Genomic DNA, 18,196 nt, shown 5'->3' on the forward strand with positions numbered 1-18,196 from the left:
ATTGTAAGACATTTTAACTTGTTCTACAAAGGCAAATACAGTCCATTAAAATGGAACGATTTTATTCCTAAAAACGTACTGTACTTTTTCTCGAATTTCTTTTGTTTTCAGTCCATAGATGATTGGATTAAACAGTGGAGGGAATATCATTGTCATCACTCCAATGAATCTCCTTGAATGTGGTGAAATGTTTTTAATCCTGTATGATATGATGGTGAAAAGACCCATACACTCCAGCAGGAGGAAAACAATTAGATGTGTAGCACACGTCTGCAGAGCTTTGGCTTTTGTGTCGGATTGTTTGGATCTGAAGCATGCGACAAGGATCTGTAGATATGTGTACAGAATCGTCCCAATAGCTATCACTTGTGTAAAAGCGGATAAAATAAGCCCATATAAATTATTGGGAGTTGTGTCAGCACAGACCAGAGACAGCAAAGTGGGATTATCACAGTAGGGGTGGGCCAACTCAGATCGACAGCGGGGTAAACGCAGAAGCATAACAAAGATCACTCCTATTAAAATTATAGTACTTATCCACACAACTGTGATCATTTTCATGAGGTGAGCACTTGTCATAATTGTGTTGTATTTCAAAGGTAAACAAATGGCGATGTATCTATCATATGCCATGCTGGTCAGAATGAACACTGTGGCCAATGCATAGATGTGGATAAAAAAAGCTTGGGCAACACAAGCTGAGTATTGCATTGTTCTACTATTTGTCAGTATTTCCTTGATGATCTGTGGGAAGAGCGCCGTGGGGCCTATAATGTCATTGATGGGAAGGCTCAACAGACTTAGATGCATGGGCTGATGCAGAGATTTGTTGAGAACAATGGTGAGAATTAGAACGAGGTTGCAGAAAACTATGATCATGTAGCTCAGAGTGGCGAAGAGAAATGCAGGAAGGACATTTTCAGAGGAGAGATTAAAGCCAGTTAGCACCAAAACAGATGAGACGTTGTACAAGCCGTCCATTCTCATACTCTTCCTCACCTAGAAATGTTTTTAACATATTGATTAATTTAATGATGAAGTCGCAAAACCGTTTCATACACAATACATACAATCATTGAATAGCAAAATGTCACTGCTAAGGATATAACTTACCAAATCAAAGCCTGAATACAGCCACAGCTCTTTAGTTTGTGTCCACATACATTTCGGTTAAACACGACACCTCATACTGTATATCTGTACATACATAGGTTTTAGGCTACAGAATTCAAATTTTGTACTGCTACTCAAGTCAATACTGGCCCAATGGAAAGATGTTGAGAAGGATCGGCAACTTTATAGGAGGGATTTTCTGCCCAACACCAGGTTGCTCCCTGTAGTGCTCTGGTTTTCCTCAAAGTGTATCTTCAGATTGTTATGGCAATGACTTAAGCACCATCTCACAAAGGGCCTATGACGAATATGAAATGTAGTAGTTAACCCACTCACACATTAGAAGCAAAAATCGACTTTTCAAGAAATAAGAATAATATTTCATTGCTTTCTATTTATTTTGTGGTATATGTTTTATGATTGGTGGTTAACATTGCCATGTAGTTCGTAGCACCCTAGTCTAGCCTGTTTAGAGGACAGGTCTTGCTACACACTGTGTTTCACTTTTTGCTGCATTTAGCGTAAATTTAAACTGGCATTACTCAATGTGTGAGTTTTTGGGTGAGACAAAGCTCAGGGCTAACAGCACATTTCATTGTTTCCTTTGTGTTGGCCTACTTTACTGTTATTTTCATTAAAGGTGCAGTGTGTAGAATGTATCACCATTTTTCAGAACAGACTTGGTAGAAATGTTATATAATATTTCCTGGGGAAATGTACTTAGAAGAAGTGCTATAGAATAAATAACTAAATACATCTTCACCTCATCACTTGATATTGTGTAAAGACTTGAGGCAGTGGTGGATAATGCCATCTTTAGTGACCACTCTTATTCGAAAGGCAGGGGTTACACAGGGAGAATGTCATTCTAGAACTTTCACCACTATATGATGCTTAGATATTAAACACTGCACCTTTAAGTAAATCTTCAGAAAAATCTGCTGATACCTTGGCACCTGATAGATAGCAAGAGTCGTCACAGCCTGTCCACCTGGTCCAGCAGTGATAATATTTGAATGGAATGACAAGACCTTTTTTTAAACATTAGTTTGCCTCGGCAACTTATTTGTATGTACTGTATGTGAAGCCTGTCTTTAAATTTGTAACTCAATAAGTTTCATCACTTAGGTTTCATCTTGCACACATTCACATTTAAATAAGTAACTTAAAATACAGGTTGTAAAGGGTATTTTCATTTCTTATTTATTTTACATGCCTCAATGCCTTACAAACTTAATTTCCCATGACTTGGCAATAGGAAAGCCTTTTTAGATGATCACATTAACTAACAAAAATAATTAAAATAGAAACAACTTCACATGGTATATGATGAGACACTGGATTTACAAGTTTATGGGATAACATATTCACAATAACTAGTTTCCTTGTGCAAAACAATCAATATATACATATACGCTGTATATCAGCTGAAAACAGTAGTGCTGTGTAGTTTTACTGTATTCTTGACAAAAATATAGATTTTATGAACAAGTTCAAAAGTACCTAACTGATAAACACTGGTGATTTATTTGTAAAATTGTTTGCCATTGGTGCAACTGCTGGAGGAGAAAAATAAGCATATTAGAGGTATGCATGCATAGTAGTGTAATGATTGATCAATTATAAATGGTGTCCTTAAAATGTGGTTCAGAAGCTCTTACGTTGTCTAACAGTAGGTCAACAATGTATCACTGTTAAACACCTTCTGCATTGTAGAAAAATAACAATGTGCTCATGGAACAGAATGCCAAAGGAACTTTGTTTATAGCGAAAAGAGAAGGATTTGGTAGCGCAGCATGTCTTTCTAAGGTAGCAAGTCAATTACAACAGTGTCATAGGGAGAGAAAAAAGAGAAGAATGTAACAATTGTAAGACATTTTAACTTGTTGTACAAAGGCAAATACCGTCCATTAAAATGGAACGATTTTATTCCTAAAAAAGTACTGTACTTTTTCTCGAATTTCTTTTGTTTTCAGTCCATAGATGATTGGATTAAACAGTGGAGGGAATATAATTGCCATCACTCCAATGAATCTCCTTGAATGTGGTGAAATGTTTTTAATCCTGTATGATATGATGGTGAAAAGACCCATACACTCCAGCAGGAGGAAAACAATTAGATGTGTAGCACACGTCTGCAGAGCTTTGGCTTTTGTGTCGGATTGTTTGGATCTGAAGCATGCGACAAGGATCTGTAGATATGTGTACAGAATCGTCCCAATAGCTATCACTTGTGTAAAAGCGGATAAAATAAGCCCATATAAATTATTGGGAGTTGTGTCAGCACAGACCAGAGACAGCAAAGTGGGATTATCACAGTAGGGGTGGGCCAACTCAGATCGACAGCGGGGTAAACGCAGAAGCATAACAAAGAGTACTCCTATTAAAATTAAAGTACTTATCCACACAACTGTGATTATTTTCATGAGGTGAGCACTTGTCATAATTGTGTTGTATTTCAAAGGTAAACAAATGGCGATGTATCTATCATATGCCATGCTGGTCAGAATGAACACTGTGGCCAATCCATACATGTGGATAAAAAAAGCTTGGGCAACACAAGCTGAGTATTGCATTGTTCTGCTATTTGTCAGTATTTCCTTGATGATCTGTGGGAAGAGCGCCGTGGGGCCTATAATGTCATTGATGGGAAGGCTCAACAGAATGAGATGCATGGGCTGATGCAGAGATTTGTTGAGAACAATGGTGAGAATTAGAACGAGGTTGCAGAAAACTATGATCATGTAGCTCAGAGTGGCGAAGAGAAATGCAGGAAGGACATTTTCAGAGGAGAGATTAAAGCCAGTTAGCACCAAAACAGATGACACATTGTACAAGTCGCCCATTCTACCCTAGAAAAAAATTAAACATATTGATTAATTAAATTACGAAGTCGCAAAACCGTTTCATACACAATACATACAATTATTGAATAGCAAAATGTCACTGCTAAGGATATAACTTACAAAATCAAAGCCTGTATACAGCCACAACTCTTTACTTTGTGTGCACATAAATTTCGGTTAAACACGACACCTCATACTGTATATCTGTACATACATAGGTTTTAGGCTACAGAATTCAAATTTTGTACTGCTACTCAAGTCAATACTGGCCCAATGGAAAGATGTTGAGAAGGATCGGCAACTTTATAGGAGGGATTTTCTACCCAACACCAGGTTGCTCCCTGTAGTGCTCTGGTTTTCCTCAAAGTGTATCTTCAGATTGTTATGGCAATGACTTAAGCACCATCTCACAAAGGGCCTATGACGAATATGAAATGTAGTAGTTAACCCACTCACACATTAGAAGCAAACTTTGACTTTTCAAGAAATAAGAATAATATTTCATTGCTTTCTATTCATTGTGTGTTATATGTTTTATGATTGGTGGTTAACATTGCCATGTAGTTCGTAGAACCGTAGTCTAGCCTGTTTAGAGGACAGGTCTTGCTACACACTGTGTTTCACTTTTTGCTGCATTTAGCGTAAATTTAAACTGGCATTACTCAATGTGTGAGCTTTTTTTTTTTTTATAGAAATGTTATATAATATTTCCTGGGGAAATGTACTTGTTGGAAGACCAAGAAGAAGTGCTATAGAATAAACGATAGTTACGTATGTAACTACGGTTCTATGAGTTCCGGATGACCGCCAGAGGCGGTGCTTACAGCACTGGATGTTCCATCGCGCGCATGCGCAGGTCGAGATCTTTACGGCCCCCACACACATCCTACCTCTACTGCGCGTCTACCTCGCGTCTGCGTCTGACTTTTTGTCACAGACTGTGAAATCAACGTAGAGCGAGCACACATCCAACCTCAGACGCACTGCTGAGGCGCGTCGGAGGCACGTCTGCAGCGACGCTCCCCTTCACCTCAGGAGGCTCGCCTATTTTTTTCTGAGAGCAGCGCGTCTCTCTCGCGTCTCTGTGCTTTAACTGATAGAGAAATACTCTGCTGACAGTCATACCAGCAGCATTCACTCTAGTTACACGTTTACCCGGTGTGTTTATTTCAAAATAAAACATCCCTCAGTCGTATACGCGAATAATCCCTTTATTTCACGATTTAATTGTGCAATCAAAATCCGAGGGATTTAAAACCTAATTTTCAATTAGTTCTGGCATTTCATTTTTGGATAAATGACACATATAGAGATCCAATATAGTGAAGAAATAAAAAAGATCATGATGAGCGCAACAGTTTTCCGTTGCTCTATCTGTGTCTACGGCCTTCTTCTTCCCCGACCACACCCCCCTCTCTCTCTCCCGTATAAATCAGTAAAGTGATTTTTGTAATACTCTGCTGAGAGTCATATTGACTTCATACTGGCAGCTTTCGCTGTAGTTTCACCATTTCCTGGTGTGTCCCCTTCAAAATAAAACTTCCAACCAGCGAAAATATGGCAACAAAAAAGAAAAAAAATGGCAATGGGGCGCACGGATTACTGTCCAGACTCAATATAAATCATATGCATCATAGATGACATGAAAGAACTTCATTTTTAATGGGAATTATCTATGAAAACTATATGTAGAAAGATAGGGCTTTTAGAAGCAGCGCTGCAGCAGCAGCTGCTGAGACGTTGCATGTGTGTCCGAGAAAAGTCCGAGAGAGGCAGCAGTAAGGTAACGCGACGCGCTCCAGAGGTAGACGCAGGATGTGTGTGGGGCGCGTTATACCAACAAAGTCACCTGTGACACCTGGGTGACCCCGGGAATGTCTATATATTCCGGAAGTCACCAGAGGTTCTGTTCCAATTGGATCTTCTCGCGGTGTCTGAGAAGTCTGAGTGACAGAGAAAAATGCACATTTCAGGGTGGCCTTTTATTGTGGACAGTCTAAGGTACACCTGTGCACTAATCATGATGTCAGATCAGCATCTTGATGTGGCACACCTTTGAGGTGGGATGGATTATCTCAGCAAAGCAGAAGTGCTCACTATCACACATTTAGACAGATTTGTGAACAATGTTTGAGAGAAATGGTAATATTGTGTATCTGGAATGAATTTTAGATCTTTAAGTCCATCTCATGAAAAATGGGAGCAAAAACAAAAGTGTTGCGTTTATATTTTTGTTGAGTGTACAAAGTTTCTACTTGACCAACATATAAGAAATTGTTTTATTCCTGTGACTACTGCAACAAAGGGCCTAACAAATATATCTCCTTCACTAGCTGCAGGGATTTATAGTGGGGTGCTTATGTGAGAGTGGGGATCGATTATTTTTCTGCAAAGATAAACCATGTATATACACACCCTTAAAGGTGGAGTCAGAGATTCTGGAGAACACTCATTGTAAAAATATGTTTTTTGTCCAAATCTGTGATTATCTCCTCCCGATCCACTACCTGTCTGTACTGTTTGTGTGTGCTCCAAAAGAATCAGGTGTTAATATGCAGCCTAGGCTCTGTAAACGGGCATGTTATTAACTATACAGTGGGCCCCCTTTGGTAACATACCCTTTGTTTACAAACCCGTTAACAGAGCTGTGTATTACCACCTGATTTGTTTTCAGTGTGCACACAGTATGAACAGGTTGTGGATCATGAGGAGATATTCACTGATTTTGACAAAAAGTGATTTGACAACAAGCGTTCTTCAGAATTGCTGACTCCATCATTAATGCCATAATGATGACGGCCCACTGCAAATTACAGGCGTAGGGAATATTCAGCAGATATGGGAAACCCAAAGTCATTCACAATGACCAGAGGGGTATACTACGAAGCGAGATTAAGGGCTGAGCGAGGTCTGTTGAGTCTAAAGCGGTCTAAAGCCAGAGTTTTCAGTATCACGAAAGGTGGCTCTCTTTCTACCTGGCTAGATCACCGTGGTAACAGAGGCTGCACGGCTAACCTGCTCAGACCAGTTTTTGTTTCAGAGTTTGAGCTTAAATTCGGCTCTTATAGAGCGCTGCCCTTCAAGGAAACTACACATTTAGAAATCCCGCGGACCTGACAATATTGTCTGAGCGCTACATTCTCACTGAGGAAGCTGTTACATCTAAATGTATTGATCAGTAGGCTAAGTTAATGAACGAAACGAAGCCGTGACATTAGGCTTACAGCAGAGTGAACTGTAACATCGCGCTGGGGCTTTTTGCCACATGCATACAGTTATTGAACACGTAAAATAGCCCACACCTATACTGTATGCAGCGCCACTCTATGCTCTCCTCTCAAATGATTTTACCTGGCGATATACACACACTGGCTCTTAATAAAGCGTTCTATAAAATCACAGTTTGCAACATTATTTCACTGTGGGCTTTCTTTTCATAAGTAGCGATTACAGTTGGGACGTGACAGGTGACAGCTGTCACAGTTCGGACATCGTTGCAGACTCGCAGGTTAAGCTTCTCACAGTAGCCTAGATTCATATTTGTCCAGACTACAGGTTTTTTAATGTAGGCCTATTGGTATTTGTAAGATTCAAATAAAAGGCTAATAGTCTAAATCAAAATTGTATTCATTATGATGTGGCCCAAAACTAAATGATTTTCCATAGGCTATTCATTTTGAGACAGTGTCAGACTTAAATTACATTCTTAAGTGTGGGACTATAGGCGTAGTGCTATAAATATAGCAAAGTAGCCTATATATATATTAGGCTAAATGGTATAGTGTTTAAATCCGAGTTCAACGTTTCATTGTTTTATAATGTCACGTTACGCACTGCGAGAACGATCGGCAAGATAAATAAATAATTTCCATGCTGGCAGCATTCCACTCTCCTTAGCCTATTTGCAGTAATAGTTTTTTTCGGCTCTCTGTTTTCTGCTGTAATAATTCAGACTGACAAACTCTTCCTCTTGAATGAAGTTGGCGACACACTTTTGTTTTACTCAGCTGCTCACAATCAGTCCGTTTGTGTAAAGTTAGCGGCACAAGATCAGTCCAGTCTGTGCGGAAGCAGAGTCAAATGACGGCCAAACGCCCCCTCTCATGGGGACTCGCACAGAGCCTGAAGCTGAAACTCTCGTTCAACATAAGAGGTTGATAACTGCCTTCGTGATACCGGTTAGCTCTGAGCGAGGGTATGTGTTATGTTGAACCAGATCAAAAAAAGAGAGCCGGGCTCTGTTGAGTTTGCTTTGTAGTATACCCCTCAGGCCAGATACTTTGAGTGTTTACAGCCATGCGGGAAAACTGGGCTTGCACCATGGCCCCTAGATCAACGAGAACAAAGGACTCATCAAAGACAAATAAAAAAAAAATATATTAACACTTACATTACAGCCACTCAACAAAACTTTTAGGGAACCATTCTCCTTGTGTGTAAGGCATGTGTGCCAGAATTATTATTATTATTATTATTATTATTATTATTATTATTATTATTATTATTATTATTATTATTATTATTATTATTATTATTATTATTATTATTATTATTATTATTATTATTATTATTATTATTATTATTATTATATCCTTTATTTAACCAGGTTAGTCTCATTGTAAAAATAAAATAAAATGACTGACTAAAACATTCAGAGTCTGACTTCAAACTCATGACAACAGCCAATTACATGACAATTCATAAATGTATGTATATATGAATATACTGTATATATAGATTTTAAATGTATGCACCTCACAGAAAACTTAATAAACACACTTTCTTTGTTTTGCTAAATTTATTAAAAAAGGATTTAAAAAAAAAGTTTAGCTACATAATGTTTTAGTTTTTTAAACATATCTTTGTTTGTTCTTTAAATTGCTGTTCTCAATTACTAAAATGATATACTCTGTCTCAAAACATTCATATTTGCAGCTGAATTTAATGTTATTTAATTGTCAAGGATATGGAAGATGGATGCACAAATATACACATACAGTATAAGAAAATATCCAATCATGTCATCTCACACATTTTCTACATTTTCCATTTAATTTAATTTGTTATGTTATTGAAGAAGTTTCACACAAAGGCACAAACTCAAGGGATTTGAATGAATACATTTGTATTACCTTTTTTCATTTCCACAACAATAGCTCATAATTGCACACTAGAAAATATTAAATATGTGTAGACAATGATATTACGTTACAAAGAGGCAATTTGTGTTACAGCATAGTACATACTGGGACATGTTACAAGCACAACATAGCAGCATATTTTAAAATCATGTATACTTGCATATATTGCACCTCTGTTTTATTGCCTTGGAATCAATCTTGACATGGTTTGTTCATATTTTGGGGCAGAGGCTAGTGGCTGAAATCCTATTGGTAGTGAATGGGAATGATGGTGGCAGACAGTCAATATTCACAGTGGTTCATTGCAGGTGATGCAGGTCTGTCTGCACTAATCCCTTGGTTAAACACTTTTCCCTGGCTCTTTCCTGTGACTTGCTTTAGAGATCCAATACCAAAGAACAATGCAATGAGAAAAGATGCTGTCATTAACACACTTATAAAACATAGTAAGAATGGCGTTGTTGGTCTTATGCCTCAACAAGCATGTAAACATTGAACATATAAAGACAGTGATCAATAAATGAGTTGCCTTAAACAGTCATCAAGAAAAAAACACACAATTTAACTGTGCTGCTGTTTGCCACAGCTTTCTATCCCTTATTTCATACAGTACATTTATGTAAATATATAGAAAAAAGGTGCATCATTTGCCACAACAAATCTTAAAAACTTGTTACCACTTTGTTGAAACTACATTTCTTTGCAGGAAGACTTTGATGCTCTGCCTGAGTTCTTTGGTTTTTAACCCATAGATGATAGGGTCCAACAAAGGGGGGAAAACTAAAACTGACACACCAAGAGCCCTTCTCAAAAACGGGGACACATTGTCAAAGCGATGAGCAATGAGTGTAACCAAAGTATTGGTTTGGAGGAATATGTAAATGACTAAATGCGTGCCACATGTCTGAAGGGCTTTTCGACGGGCGTCAGACTGATTAGTCATGACACATGTTCGCAAAATCTGTGCATACGTGTACAATACTATTGATAGTGATCCTCCTTGGACAATCACTATGGTAAACAACCCATAGTAGTTGTTTATACTGGTGTCATCGCAGATCAGTTTCAATAATGATGGATTGTTACAGTACATATCCACTAGATTTGTCCTGCAGATTTGAAACCGAGTAAGCATCAAAATCAAAGTGCCTATTAATGTGACATTTATTAACCATATTAAGACAATAATTCGAACTAAGCTATGTGGACTCATGATGGCATTATACCTCAACGGATGACATATAGCAATATATCTGTCATATGCCATTGCACTCAAGATGAGCAGGTTTCCTGTGCCATAAATATGAACCAGAAAAGCCTGTGTAATACATCCAGGGTGGGAGATCAGTCTGTTCTGCGTCACAATGCCGAAAATGAGCTGAGGGAAAAAAGCTGTGGCACCCACCATGTCACTAATGGGCAAGTTGAACAGCAGGATAAACATGGGCTTGTGTAGCTTTTTACTCCAAGCGATACCTGTCAATACCATCAAGTTGCTCAACATAATAAGCAGATATGTTAAAGTCGCAAGCAAAAACATTGGGTAAATAGATGCATTAGATAAACCCAGTGATTCGAATGCGAGTATAACAACAGAAGATGCATTTGTGTTCATAATTGTGCAGTACTGCACATTACAATGCTGCTGTTGTCGAAGGAACAATTTTCAGCTAAAAATATACAAAAACATTGACCTTATTAAAACAAACTTTGATTAAATGTCATGCAATAATTCAGCTTTGCCTCTGATATCTTACCTCTGGCAAGACGTGACTATTCCCACCTGCAGCTGAAACGCACGTCACAAGGCGTATTGTAAAAGGCTCTCATTGGCTTTTATGCACGATGATTAACGCTAATAATACCCAAGGGAACAACGCAGAACTTTTTTGACAAGGCTGACACACCGTTGTAGGAAAACATATTTTGAATAGTTAACTTCAGTTCGGTATTTTTAGTTACATTGAAAAATGAACAATTTCCCCAGCTTGTTACTGTACTTGTTTACCAGTTGGTTTATTTTTTCAGCTACCATTTAGCTTTCATAACATGAAGCAAACATTAATAACACATATCGTTTATTACATTTACATAATCAGGTAGTGTCACTGGGATGAGGATCCATTTTTTATGATTGACCTCAGAACAGGAAACATTCATGGTCAGGGGCCGTATTCACAAAACATTTTAAGGCTAAGAGTAGGTCCTAACGTGCTGATTTAGGAGTAACTCTCAAAAATAAGGGGCGTTTCACTCCTAATTTTAGGACTCCTAACTTTTTAAGATAAGTTTAATTCACAAAGCATTTTAGCGCTAAAACTAGCTCCTAAATCTATGAAAAGCTAAGAGTCCTCGAGAGGACTCCTAAGTCACTAAGAGTAATTCACAGACAACCATTTGATGGCATTTTGGAGAGATTTAATGATAGTGAGCTTAACAAAAGGTACCTTTAATAACTGTGAGGGTTTAATGATCTTAGTGAAGTTATATTTAGAAAGTATAGACACATTTATATGTATTATATTCATATAATTCATATATATATTTATTAAGTTCCTTTTCCTGCAGTTGCTTTGGGTTTACGATGCGCTGAAAGTTACTGTTGGTGTCACGTTTGGGTTTAATTTCGTACTAGAGTAGGCCTATAGCCTATGTGGCGCTTCGCAGCATCTCCTCCGTTCCACAGGTCCGCTGTCTGTATAGGTGCGCGTCTCGCCTTTTTCCTTCCGCATGCACTTTACGATTTCGCCGGCTGTTGTTTCCAAATTGTGAATTTCCTGGTTTGTCGCTGTCTGACTATTGCTGCATAGTCGCCGTTGAGAGAAATACAGTGAGTGCATGGCGTGCAGCTGTTCAATGAGGATATTTGTCCCGATTCAAATCATTGTAAAATGTAAAATGAATAGACCTATGTGGCGCTATTGTAGCCTATAGGTTAATAGTGAACGAAAGTGTGGGAAACCCTGCAGTATCTTGGTTTCATGTTAAATCAGCGTCACTTGTCATTAATTGTATTAAAAACTCTTAACTTTAATACAGCGACACGATATGGATATCTCCCACAGTGTTTCTATCATAAATTCACTCTTAGCTCTCATTCTCTTTCAGCCAATCACTGTGGGCATAGAAGGTATGAACATGACGTCATCCATAGCAACAGGGTCAACCCCGCCCCCTTATCTTAGCTTAGTAGTCCCTCCCATTCCTTAGTAAAAGTTGGTCTTATCAGCTTTGTGAATAGGTTTTAAGAAATTACTCCTTACTAAGAACTTTTAGTGCTCCTTAGGAGTACTCTTAGCGCTAAGATAAAATGTTTTGTGAATACGGCCCCAGACAGACAAGCACAATCAAGCATTCATTGTGTAAACTCTCTGTTTTTAAAGGTGGAGTCAGCTATTCTTGAGAACGCCTGTTCTCAAACTTAGTGAATATCTCCTCATGATCCAACAGCTGTCCTTACTATGTGTGCACTGAAAAAAATTCAGTGTTAATACGTTGCCTAGGCTCTGTAGACGGGCATGTTACTCGCTACGGTGGGCCCCTTTGTTATACCCTTTGTCTACGTGCCCATTTATAGAGCCTCCGCTGCGTATTAACACTGAGTTTTTTCCCCCAAACACACAGTATGGACAGATAGCGGACAGTGAAGAGATATTCTTTGATTTGACAAAAAGTGATTTTGACAAGCTTTCACCAAATTCACTGACTCCACCTTTAAGTTTGCCTGACGACAAAATAAACAAATACCGAATATAGAAAACAGACAGAAATAGAGAAAAAGAGAGTGCAGTTGTTCCTCTAACACATATAATGTAAAGCAAAATGTTTTACGACACTTTATTTTCGCAGTTTTATAAACTTCTTACAGCTGCCTCACATTAACCACATCAAACATGAGTTGAATGTGTGCTCAGTAGACCCACGTTATCTCTGTTGAGAGAATAAGAGATAAACTCACAGAGTATCTAATCGACTGCCATCACAGTGGCCACATACGTCATTTTTATTATGATCTCCAGTCCAACCTGATAGTTCAAGCTGAATTGTATACAAATATAAAGCAAGTGATAGGCAACTTTGACAGCCACAAACCAGAAATCCTTCTCTCAGATGTTATTTATAGATGTTTTGGTGGATCTAAAATGTTCAAATACATCTGACGTTTTGCTTTGATGACTTCAGATTTAAATTTTTTTTAACTTTACTGGTAGTGAGTTTTAAGGCACCACTGTGGAAAAGGACTGAACAAAGTGGAATGCCGGTTTATTGATTGTTAACACTGAGTAGTAGGTTCAGCTCGTACCATGGTTTTCCAACCTTGTCTATCAACCGCCTGTCTTGTGATTTGTTTGAGAGGCCACAATCTGAAACATGTCTGATTCGGCATGGAGAGAAAGACTAATGCACATTTGCAGAGGGCCACTCAACACGTTAACAAACCAGGATGTAAGAATTGTTTTTTCTGATGCATTGAGAGAGCAATGTTCATTGGAAAGGACTCAATATCATTTAGCCTAAGTCTGAAATTTATTTAATTTTTTTTATTTTTGATAAATGTTGAAAATGCTTTGGTAAATATGTAAATCATGTAAAGTGTGTTGGTTGATGGATCTTTTGCCTTTCCACACAGCTTCTTTGTCAACTTACTAAATACTACAAACTTTTTATTCAATTTATTTCAAAACATCGTCATCGCTAATGCTACATAATGTGACTTGTGAGACTGAAGGTTAATGTACAGTAAAAGTGCTCTGTCACTGGTTGCTATGAAGGTATCATTGAATTTTACCAGTAAAAGCTTGACGCTATGCTGTATTTAATGTGACATAATTGTTCTTATTGGTATGATAATCATGTAAGGTAATCACAGAGTAATGAGGGATTAGTAACTACTGTGTGGCAAAAATTATTTTATCATTACACTCGTTTATTTTTGTCATTACACTCGTTTATTTTTACGCATCACATCGCCCTGTGTTGCACACAGGGCGATGTGATGCGTCTAGTGTGGCTTTAAGTGTGGCCTGCTGCTTTGCATGCTCTCGCTTTCAGATGTCACCACTGGCTAGCCCTGTGCGAACGGGGGAGCCGAGTGCGTAAGCCTCCCCTTGCCAGTACATAGCCTCTCCATCGTCAAGACCTCTGCTGTGCCTCCTCGTGGCCACACACGGTAACTGGGTGCCTTGCGGCTCCAGGCGAAACCAGTAGAGGATCTCGGAGCAGCAGGAGGCCCCAGAGGTGTGGAACCAGAGGTGGACACCCCTGGTACCACACCATCTCCTGCCCCACTGTCTTGTGGGTGCCCATGGCTGGGAAAAGACTACGGGAGAAAACCCAAAATGAAAAATCTGCGGTGGAGACCCGCACCAGGCGAGCGCCACTATACCGACGACTTGGCAGTCTCCTGCAACACTCCACAGTGACTGGCCGTCTTGGATCTCACCTTGCCTCCAGCCTAACTGTGGCTTGCCAAGATGGTGGGTTGAGGATGGTGCACCCTTTCCCCACCTTAAGCATATATTGCACAAGTCTCACTTTATGCCCCACTACTTCTTTCCCTCATCCCCTATTTCCTTCTTTCTTCAAAAGTCCTGAGGCGATGGAAGCAGAGCATTAGGAGCAGGTCTGGAGAGACCGGAAGCTCTTAGCCCTGCGCTACACGTGAGGCGGCCTTGGATAGATGGTCGCTGGCATGGCTGGGGCTCGAAGACAGCAGCTTCCAGAGGCAGCTTCCAGGGTGTCTGGGCGGCCCTATTTAGGATCCGCACCGCCCACCCCACATGGGGAAAGGTCTAGAAAAGGTGACATAAACATTGTCTGTCTTCATTGCACACGGGTGGGTAGCCGAGCTCACCGTGTCTCCCTTTCCATCGGTCGAAATATTAAAGATAAATCTTCTACCCTAACCCTGGCTACATGGAACGTAAGGACACTACTTGATACCGCCAACCAACCGGAGAGACGCACGGCACTGATTGCCCATGAACTGAATAAATATAACATTGATATAGCAGCCATCACAGAGTCTCGATTCTCTGGTGAAGGGTCCCTCACAGAGAGTGGAGAAGGCTACACCTTCTTTTGGAAGGGAGTGCCTGAAGACCAACCACGCATACTGTTACTAGAATCATTTACCCAAGTATTTGAATAATTGAAACTGAGTCAGGCTTTCTTGAAAAGCAGGTGAAGTTTACTTGCAAACAGCATACAAGGGAATCAACAATGTATCTGGTTTGGTACATGGTTGAATACAAGGAAATGAACAGTGTACATGGGATTATATGCAAGAGAAGGTGGTGTGTGCGCAAACACACACTAAGTTTGGTGTGTCCAGCCCTTGTTTTGCTGGCGAAAGCAGAAATGTTTTTAATTAGGTAGATAACAGGATATGGGAAATTTAGGGAGTCTTTTCTTCTCAACTACTGTGCACATGAATGCGTCATACCTCTGTATGTGCCAAAATCTTATTAGGCAGTTTCTTCTTCAAGGCTAAACAACAACTTTTGTCTTAGCAAAACACTTTGGGGCTGTTAGTTTACTGGGACAAAGTTCAACAGCCAGAAAGCATGTATTGTGCATTAAAATATTATACAATCATAAAGCAAATTAAATTCTGTTAACACATACATGGTGTTGCTTTCGCCATACGAACAGCCCTCATCCAGCACATTCCAACCACCCCCATTGGAAAATCTGAGAGACTCATCCAGTGGCGTATCCCTTTGTCAAAAGACCGTCACTTATCAATTATTAACGCATATGCTCCGACCTTACCTACCAACGAGACAGCTAAAGATCAGTTTTATGCATTACTCCACACCACCCTGCAAGCCATCCCTCGGGAGGACAAGCTGATCCTCCTTGGCGACTTTAATGCCAGGGTTGGAACAGATCACCACATATGGGAAAAGGTGCTGGGTCGCCATGGAACTGGCAAATGTAATGCTAATGGTCTTAGGCTCCTCAGCCTTTGCTCTACACATGCGCTCACCATCACCAACACTATATTCCAACTCCGTGACATGCATAAAACCACCTGGATGCATCCACGTTCTAAACAATGGCACCTCATAGACTTTGTAATCACACGACAAAGTGATCTCAAAGACGTCACGATCACTCGCTCAATGCGAGGTGCAGATGGAGGGACAGATCACCGTCTTGTACGAACGAAGCTGAACCTCAAGATAAGGCCACATATACGACGATGTGCACCACCTGCTCGTCTGAACATACGCGCTCTCCAAGATGAGAAAATCCTCTCTACATTCCAAGCAGCACTGGAAAACGAACTCACCATAGACACAAACAACCTCCACACTACTGCAGACCTCACTAGAACCTGGGACAATGCATGCAGCAACATCCTAACTATATCTCGACGTGTACTAGGCGTCAATAAAAAGACCAGGCAACAGACATCCACAAGCTCATTGCTGAAAGAAATAAAGCCTTCGCAGCTGCATTGGATAAACCATCTCACGCCAGGCGTAAGAAGCTCGCTGCAATACGCTCAAAGACACAGAATATGATTAGAGACATGAAGAACCAATGGTGGACAAAACTGGCTCAAGAAGTTCAAGGCTATGCAGACTCTGGAAACCAAAAGGAATTTTACAATGCCCTTAAAACCGCTTATGGGCCTTACAAAAATGCCTCCCACCCAGTCAGAAGTGCAGATGGGAACACACTGCACACAGAGAAAACAGAGATCCTCACACGCTGGGCAGAATACTACCAAGATCTTCTGAACAAAAACACGCAAACTGACCCTAACCTGCTCAATGAACTCCCTGATCTACCATTCATTCTGGAGCTGGACGCTCCCCCTTCCCATGCTGAAGTCAAGAAATCCATTGATAGCCTTAAAAACAACAAGGCAACTGGACCTGATGGCTTACCCGCAGAAATACTTAAGTATGGCGGTGATGCCATCATAAATAACATCCACGCCATCATCACATCCATCTGGGTTAGTAAAAATGCGTTCCACAACAGTGGAAAGACGCTGACATCACAAACATCTACAAAAAGAAGGGTGACGCGGCTGTGTGTGGAAACAGCCGCGGAATTTCACTGCTCTCTGCAGCGGGCAAAGTCCTTACAAGGCTCATGCTGTTTCGGCTCCTTGTACACATTGCCGAGGATGTTTTACCTGAAACACAATGTGGTTTTAGAAAGCAGAGAAGTACCATTGACATGCTCTTTGTAGTAAGGCAGCTGCAAGAAAAGTGTCGAGAACACCACAAACCACTTTATATAGTCTTTGTCGACTTAACAAAGGCCTTTGATACAGTCAACAGGCCACTTCTCTGGAGCATCCTGGAGAAATTTGGCTGTCCTCCGACCTTCCTTGCAGTTTTAACAGCCCTCCATGATGGGGCTATGGCACGCGTCATCAGTGGAGGTGGGAAATCTGACCCCTTCACAGTAGGTTCGGGTGTCAGGCAGGGCTGTGTTATTGCCCCCATACTCTTCAACCTCTTCCTAGCCGGTGTTATGAAGACTTCCGCCCATTTGCTCTTGCCGGATGCCGGGATCCCCATCAAATATCGCCTCGATGGTAATTTATTCAACCTCAGACGCCTCCAAGCAAAAACCAAAGTGACAAAAGAAATCATCCGTGATCTGCAGTATGCAGATGATGCTGCCTATGCAGGGCTGTACGCTTATTTTTTTAGGTGGTAGCACTGGTGCTAGCAAGCAAAAAAAATCAGTAGCACAAAAATAAATTCAGTAGCACACAAAGTATGATCGAAAACTTGCATAACCTTAACCCTTGCATTTCGCTCTAATTACCTTTTAGCCTGTCATCTTGGTCTCATTTGAAATTCTCAATTAATATCATATCCTAGTGTGTGCAGTAATAATTGTAGAAAAATTAATAGGGGTGCACTGATTGTAATTTAGACAAAAGAATATAATCTGCCAATTGCAATTTTTTGCTGATTCAGAATTATTTCTCCCCATAAAATGAATATCAATATATTTTTTGTATATACATATCATTATTATATTCATAATAATAAACATTTTGGTAAATGTCCTTCTGTTAATTAAAACCTATAACTTTAAAACATATAGCCTATTAAATAA

The 18,196-nt window shown here is 39.9% G+C and overlaps 3 protein-coding genes across 3 annotated transcripts; all 3 read right to left on the reverse strand.

The window, feature by feature from the left end:
- Positions 1 to 45: 45 nt before the first annotated feature.
- Positions 46 to 981, reverse strand: LOC307248357 (olfactory receptor 52B2-like; the record flags this gene model as incomplete). Its single annotated transcript, XM_080024759.1, has 1 exon — positions 46 to 981. The coding sequence occupies one exon, from the start codon at positions 979 to 981 to the stop codon at positions 46 to 48; it is 936 nt and encodes a 311-aa protein (XP_079880885.1).
- A 2,042-nt stretch (positions 982 to 3,023) lies between these two features.
- LOC307248358 (olfactory receptor 52B2-like) lies at positions 3,024 to 3,959 on the reverse strand (the record flags this gene model as incomplete). Its single annotated transcript, XM_080024760.1, has 1 exon — positions 3,024 to 3,959. The coding sequence occupies one exon, from the start codon at positions 3,957 to 3,959 to the stop codon at positions 3,024 to 3,026; it is 936 nt and encodes a 311-aa protein (XP_079880886.1).
- Positions 3,960 to 9,773: 5,814 nt separating this feature from the next.
- Positions 9,774 to 10,715, reverse strand: LOC307248359 (olfactory receptor 1M1-like; the record flags this gene model as incomplete). The annotated part of the gene is made up of 1 exon (XM_080024761.1): positions 9,774 to 10,715. The coding sequence occupies one exon, from the start codon at positions 10,713 to 10,715 to the stop codon at positions 9,774 to 9,776; it is 942 nt and encodes a 313-aa protein (XP_079880887.1).
- Between the last annotated feature and the right edge of the window lie 7,481 nt (positions 10,716 to 18,196).

Source organism: Ammodytes marinus (genome assembly GCF_949987685.1).
Source record: "Ammodytes marinus genome assembly, chromosome: 3".
In the NCBI taxonomy this organism is placed as follows: domain Eukaryota; kingdom Metazoa; phylum Chordata; class Actinopteri; order Uranoscopiformes; family Ammodytidae; genus Ammodytes; species Ammodytes marinus.